This window comes from Myotis davidii, unplaced genomic scaffold, assembly GCF_000327345.1.
Source record: "Myotis davidii unplaced genomic scaffold, ASM32734v1 scaffold1042, whole genome shotgun sequence".
In the NCBI taxonomy this organism is placed as follows: Eukaryota; Metazoa; Chordata; class Mammalia; order Chiroptera; family Vespertilionidae; genus Myotis; species Myotis davidii.
This window is the reverse complement of record NW_006293398.1, coordinates 85,993-92,970: the sequence shown is the minus strand read 5'-3', so window position 1 is coordinate 92,970 and position 6,978 is coordinate 85,993. Positions and strand designations below refer to the sequence as shown.

At 40.8% G+C, this 6,978-nt stretch overlaps 1 protein-coding gene across 1 annotated transcript; it reads left to right on the top strand.

The window, feature by feature from the left end:
• The first annotated feature begins 2,961 nt into the window (after positions 1-2,961).
• Positions 2,962-3,763, top strand: LOC102757153 (speckle-type POZ protein A-like). The gene has a single exon (XM_015566134.1). The coding sequence runs from the start codon at positions 2,975-2,977 to the stop codon at positions 3,761-3,763; it is 789 nt and encodes a 262-aa protein (XP_015421620.1). The 5' UTR covers positions 2,962-2,974.
• The last annotated feature ends 3,215 nt before the right edge of the window (positions 3,764-6,978 follow it).

The following is a 6,978-nucleotide window of genomic DNA, read 5'->3' as shown; positions in this document are numbered from 1 at the left end:
TGTTTTTTTTGTTTTGTTTTGTTTTGTTTTTTTAACATACATACCCCTTGCCTAGTTATTCAATCAAAGGCTAATCTACTTGGTGCTGTGAGGAGATTTGCAGTTGTAAATAAAGTCCCTTACCTTGCCTGTGAGTTAAAGAAATTGGAAAGTGGTCCTGACTTTATCAGTGGAAGTCCTTTAAGGAAAGGCTTAGACAATCCTTGAACAACACTCCAATCATCAAATGGGTCTCTATTGCTCCAAAAACCTCTCACTGACAGTGACAACTGCTTTGTCTCATGACCATTGGGTTCCAGCCAGCTGGGGATTTCTCTTCCCGACTTACTCTACCACAGATCTCACACTTGCTTAACTAGCCCCTATGATCATGTAAGTCAGTTCTTGTAAAAAATCTGTACATGGATCTCTTCATATGTGCATCTATATTACTGGTTCTGCCTCTGTGGTTGAGCCTTGACTGACAGCACTGATAGATCTTTCTTCATTTGCTTGGCAGTCTTGACCATAAATCTTGTGGTCTATCCGAAAAGAATTCTTCTCTCAGAATATACTAGCATTAGGCCCTGCCCAGTGTGGTTCAGTTAGTTAGGCATCATTCCATGCACCAAAAGGTTGCTGGCTCCATTCACAGATGTGCCAGGGTTTCTGGCTCAATACCAGGTAGTGGGTATGCAGGAGCCAGCTAAGAGATGTTTCTCTCTCTACCTCTCTGTCTTCCTCTCTTTCTGAAAATCAATTTAAAAAAAACCCCACACATATTTTTTAAAAAGAAAATATTAGATAGTCCCTTCCCAAATTTCCTTCCTTTGTTTCAGTTTCATATAAAAACACATAGATATATCATACCAGGAAAAATAGAGTCAGTCCGTCCTCTTTATTTTCAGATTCTGTATATGCAAATTTGCATATTCACTAAATTTATTTGTAATTCTAAAAGTAATTTTCATGGTGTTTTCCTTGCCATTCATAGACTTGCACTGAGAGGAGAAATTTGATTCCAGCAGTTGAATGTTCCAAGCAGAGTTTGAATAAGGAGAAGCTCAAACAGTAAGTAAGTGTCTTTACCATGGTATAGTATACCTGTTTTTTGGTATTTTGGTGCCACTTGTTGGTGACTTTGCTGTTTAAAACTGCCCTCATCTGCAGGAAGCCAGTCCATCCTTGCTGCTTGACACAGTTGCTGCAGTAAAAGAAACATCTGCACAGCATATGTTTCAAGGGACCTGGCATATATGGCATACTGTTCTTAATATGTTTGCTTCCCTTCTTGGCGCTATGTGTTTTAACCAAGGTCACCTCTCCGAGAAAGGTTGTTTCTCCAGGTAGGGATTTCCCCCTGAAGTTAGGGAGGGAATAAAACCCCTAACTAAGGGCCAGGCAGGTCCTTAGTTAATCACTTTAACTACCTAGGCTGCTGATCCACGCTGCCTCCATGGCATTCCTTCTTTGCCGACTCCCTCCACACCTTTGGGAACCCCTGGACCTGCTGCGGCTGGACCCCAACACTCATTTGGGCTACACCTTATGGAAATAATGTATCTGTTAGATAAGCTTCCTTAAGGAATGAGCTCTAGCACTGTAGGCCATGAATTCAATGTTAATAAATAAGTAATATATATTAACTAAGATGTCTTTAAATAGAAACACACATAAAACAAGATGATGTACTAACTGATGGATGGGCATGCTATGACCAGAGGCTGGAAGGAGACTAACTCTGTATTATTGTTAGGCAGAACTATAGCGCCTAACTAGAGTTCTTTTGTTAAGCACTATAGTGCTTCAGTACTTGCTAGTCGAATGTTTGTGCCACTTTAAACATGAAGGGAAATTAATATAAGTGAGTAATACCTGTCACTTTAAAAAGAAAGTAATTTGTTTTTAGAATGCAATGAAGAATATATACTTACAGATAATAAAAGTAATAGATAACCCAATAGAAATATGATCAATTTTATGTACAGCTTATTTATGGCAAAGAAAATCAAAGAACAAAGAAACAGGAAAAGATGCTAACTCTAATTACTGAAGGGGAGAAAGAAATTCTATTCAAAAGAATTATTTTTTACACATGAGATTGATAAAATTTTTGTAAATTTGATAATAGTCCCCAAGTATTGGATAATTAGTGATTTCTTTTAAATGTTGGAAAGGGAAAGTGATTAGATTTTTAGGGAGTTTCCCTGGTGGTCTACACCAAAGAATATCCTGTAGTGTAAACAGATTAGACTGCAGGAGTGGGAAACCTTTTTCTGCCAAGGGCCATTTAGATATTTAGAAAATATTTTTAGCGCCAAACAAAATGAACTGATAATATTAAAAATTAGCCTCCTACATTTGGTTTAACATTTTAATTACCCCTAAAGCCTTGGGAGGGCGAGACCAAATGATTTTGGGGGCCTCAGGGAGGACGTTCCCCACCTGTGGATTAGAGGATCACTTTAAGAAATGCCTGGCACTCACACAAAACTCAATAAATATTATTAAATGAATCTTAGGTAATTGTTGAGCATCTGTCTACTATGACAGCATTTATGTTTTATTTAAATTAATTTTTATTTTAGAGAGGAAGAGAGACATAGAAAATCAATGAAGACAGAGAATCACTGAATTGCTGCTCCTGCAAGCCCTACACTGGGTATCTAGCCTGAACCCTGACCATATCCCCTGACCTGGAATGGAACTGAGACCTCTTGCTTCATAGGTCGGCACTCAACCACTGAGCCACACCAGCCAAGCAGCATTTATATTTTAGATGCATCATTCAGACAGTTTTTAGAAAGAAAGCCTGAATGTTGCCAGCAGTCTGAAGCCAGTGCAGAAGGACAGGTACCACCAGTTGTAGGCCCCGCTCTGAGAGATTTCCTTTTAGGCAAGACAACATTCCTCTTCCCACTACTGACTTAACATGGGTGAAAATAGAACAGAAATCCTCTGACTTTGGAAATCTCATTTAACCTTCAAACTTGCAATGTCAAGGGTTTCAAGTCCACCACCTCCAGCAGAAATGTCAAGTGGCCCTGTAGCTGAGAGCTGGTGCCACACTCAGATCAAGGTAGTGAAATTCTCCCACATGTGGACCATCAGTAACTTTAGCTTTTGCCGGCAGGAAGTGGGTGAAGTCATTCAAAGTTCAACCTTTTCATCAGAAGCCATTGCTCACCTGAAATGGTGTTTGAGAGTATACCCGAAAGGGCTAGATGAAGACAGCAAAGATCACCTGTCACTTTACCTATTTCTGGTTAGTTCTCCGAAGCGTATATTTTTGGCAAAATTCAAACTCTCCATCCTGAATGACAAGGGAGAAGAAACCAAATCTTTGGAGAGTCACCAGGCATATATGTTTGTACAAGGCAAAGACTGGGGATTCAAGAAATTCATCCGTAGAGATGTTCTCTTCGATGAAGACTACAGGTTTCTTCCAGATGACAAGCTGACCCTCTTCTGTGAGGTGAGTGTGGTGCAAGATTCCGTCACCATTTCTGGCCAGAATACCACGAAGATGGTGAAGGTTCCTGAGTGCCAGCTGGCCAATGAGCTAGGAGGTCTTTGGGAGAATTCCTGGTTCACAGACTGTTGTTTTTGTGTTGCTGGCCAGAAATTCCAGGCTCACAAAGCTATCGTAGCAGCTCGTTCTCCAGTGTTTAGGGCCATGTTTGCACATGCAATGGAGGAGAGCAACAAGAATCGGGTTGAAATCATTGACATGGACCCTGGAGTTTTTAAGGAGATGATGTGCTTCATTTACACGGGGAAGTGATTTAAGGAGAATATTGTTTTAAAGTGAAATAAATGTCTGAAGAAACATGAGTTTTCTGACTTACATTTTAAATAATGTAGGTAATGATTGGGCTGGCAGAAAGTGACACTGGGCATATAAGAAATATGAGGAGTTTGGGGGACATCTCTATTTAACTAGTATGAAGACCCAGTTTTAAGTGAAATGCATTTTTAAAAGCATGATTTGTTATTTGGTGCTGATTATTATCATTTTAAATATATATATTTTTTTAATTTCAGATAGGAAGGGAGAGGGAGAAAGAGATAGAAACATCAGTGATGAGAGGGAATCATTGATGGGCTGCCTCCTGCTCACCCTCTACTGGGGATCAAACCCGAAACCTGAGCATGTGCCCTTGACTAGAATCAAACGTGGGATCCTTCAGTCAGCAGGCCTATGCTCTATCTACTGAGCCAAACCAGCTAGGGCGGTGCTGATTATTATTAGTAGTAGCAGGGAAAATGGCAGAGGTGCTAGCCTCCATTCAGCAGCAACTTCGGTTCTTGAGTTCTGGCTAAGAGAAGAATTAGGAGGCAAGACTCAAACTTTAAGATAAAGTTTATTATAGAAAGTCACAGAGGTAGACGAAATGAGCCATAAAAGAATTGTGCTCAGAAAACAAGTTACCAGGAAAAAAGAAAAGGAAGGTCCTTTGACATTAGTGAGGAGAGAGAGAGAGAGAGAGAGACACCTTGGGAAATGTAAGTGGGAGGAGAGGTTTGGGCTTACTCCAGAGGGGGGAGGTGAAGAGGGAGGTAGAAAGAGAGAGAAAGAAAAAGAGAGAGCAGTCCCTGGGGAAAGACAGGGGTAGAGAAAGGCCAAGCTGTGCTCCATAAAGAGATCTACGCTGGGTCCTCCATTTTGAGGGATTTTATTTCATTTTTTGTTAATCCTCCCTCACGGATATTTTTTTCCATTTGTTTTATTATTTACTTACTTACTTACTTACTAGAGGCTCAATGCACGAAATTGCATGCATGAGTAGGCCTTCCTTCCCCTCAGCTTCGTCGGGAAGGACAGAAGGACATCTGGTCTAATTAGCATATTATGCTTTTATTATTATAGATGTTTATATTGAGTGGAAGCAAGGGGGAGAGAGGGAGAGAGAGAAACATCAATGGGAGAGAGACATATCAATTGGTTGGTTGCCTCCAGCACCAGCCCTGACTGCTAGCCTGGAACAAGCCTGCAACCAAAACACGTGCCCTTGACCAGAATGGAACCCGAGACCCTTCAGCCTGAGGCTGAGGCTTGAACCACTGAGCCAAACTGACTAGAGCCTGAGGACTTTTATATGAGATCAGGAGAGGTTCTCAATAGAATATTTACCCACTTTTAGGTGTGTCTCCTCAGGCTCCTAGTCTCCACTGATTGCTTGGCACCATGAGAAGGAGTCATTGGTCTTCGCAGCTGGTCCTGGTGTTAGCCATGGCTTTACTCTGCCAGGTTTGGCTGCTTTTCTGGGCCTGGAGCTGACACACAACTGCGGCCTAGATGTCATTTCCAGGGCTTAATGCTTAAGGGAGTGGTAGAACAAGGACTTGTAGTTTATATCCCATTGCTGGGCACCCGGGGCTCTCACCCTGGCGACCCTATGCAACTGGTCCATAGGTTCTACTCTTCTCATGCCTATCCCCCTACTACAATTATGATTACATCCGTAATCTTATCATAATCTTATCACAAGTAGTGCTTGATAATCATTATTGAAGACTTCAAATATACAACAATTCTCTTTAATTTTTTGTTTCTTTGAATAATTAATATGGCAAAAAAGAGAAGAGGGCTAATAAAGCACATTGGAATAATCATGTGAGTAGAGACTGTGAGATTCTGATGATTCTGACAATGTTTAGTTTTCTCTTCATTACTCTTAAAGTGTTCACATACTGTTTTGTATAAATCAAAAAAGTCTGAGGAACGGCTTCTCAGTGTACAACACATCCAACAGCAACTTGGGCTTACTCCTCACGGGGACAGAATACTATGACCTTCCTGTGACATTACGCCCTATACATGAAAAAAAAAAAAAAAAAGTCGCCAGGGCAGTGTGGTTGAGTTGGTTAAATAGAGCAACATCCCATACAGTGATGGCGAACCTATGACTTGCGTGTCAGAGGTGACACGTGAACTCACTTTTTTGGTTGATTTTTCTTTGTTAAATGGCATTTAAATATATAAAATAAATATCAAAAATATAAGTCTTTGTTTTACTATGGTTGCAAATATCAAAAAATTTCTATATGTGACACAGCACCAGAGTTAAGTTAGGGTTTTTCAAAATGCTGACACACCGAGCTCAAAAGGTTCACCATCACTGCACTAGGAGATCCCCAATTTGATTCCTGGCCAGGACATATACCCAGGTTGTGGACTCAATCACCAGTGGGACATGTGCAGGAGGAAATCAGTCCATGTTTTTCTCATCAATGCTTCTCTCTCTCTCTTCCTCTCTCCGAAATCTTTTTTTTTTAAGCACATGTAACAAAAGGAAATACGTCAGATGGGTTCCATCAAATGTTTTGTGATGTGGATTCTGATTAAGATGAAAAAGAACATCCAAGGTGAAATGCCTGACAATTACATAATAATGAAAACGGAAGTAAAATACCTTGAGCTAAGTGAGTGACTGGCAGTGAGTGTTAGATGGAATATTAGAGCATGCAGGACCCAGAACCTGGAACTGTAAATTATTCCAAATACCTGAAACTCAAGCTATTTGGAGAAAATAAGACCTCAGCAAATTGAGGATCTTTCTTAAGCAGAAGAAAAGTGTGCAGGAGGTGGATAGTGCTGATTAGAAAGCCAAGAATAGTTATTACAGGTTGTGAGAGCTTTCCTGGGTCAGCTTTCTGTTTGTGTCACATGCCTATCAAGGTTGCTCTTCTCTGGACACAGTGTTATTGAGTCACATCCTGAGTCACATTTTGCTTAGACCTTTGTGTCTCCTGGGCAGAGGAGGAAACTCCTGATTTTCTTCCCTCAGAAAAATGGACTCAGACTTCCCAAAAAATTCCCTAAAGAGCTCACCTGTGGCATCTGCCTGAATTACTGCATAGACCCAGTCACCATGGGCTGTGGGCACAGCTGCTGTTGTTCCTGTCTCTAGGGATCCTGGGAGAAAGCAGAAAGCCCTACTTGCTGTCCTGTGTTCAGGGAACCATCAGAGCAGAAAATTTTCAAAACCAATCTAT

Bases quoted from the DNA above. Each gene is read 5' to 3' on its own strand.
- LOC102757153 (XM_015566134.1), top strand. From the start codon at position 2,975: ATGTCAAGGGTTTCAAGTCCACCACCTCCAGCAGAAATGTCAAGTGGC.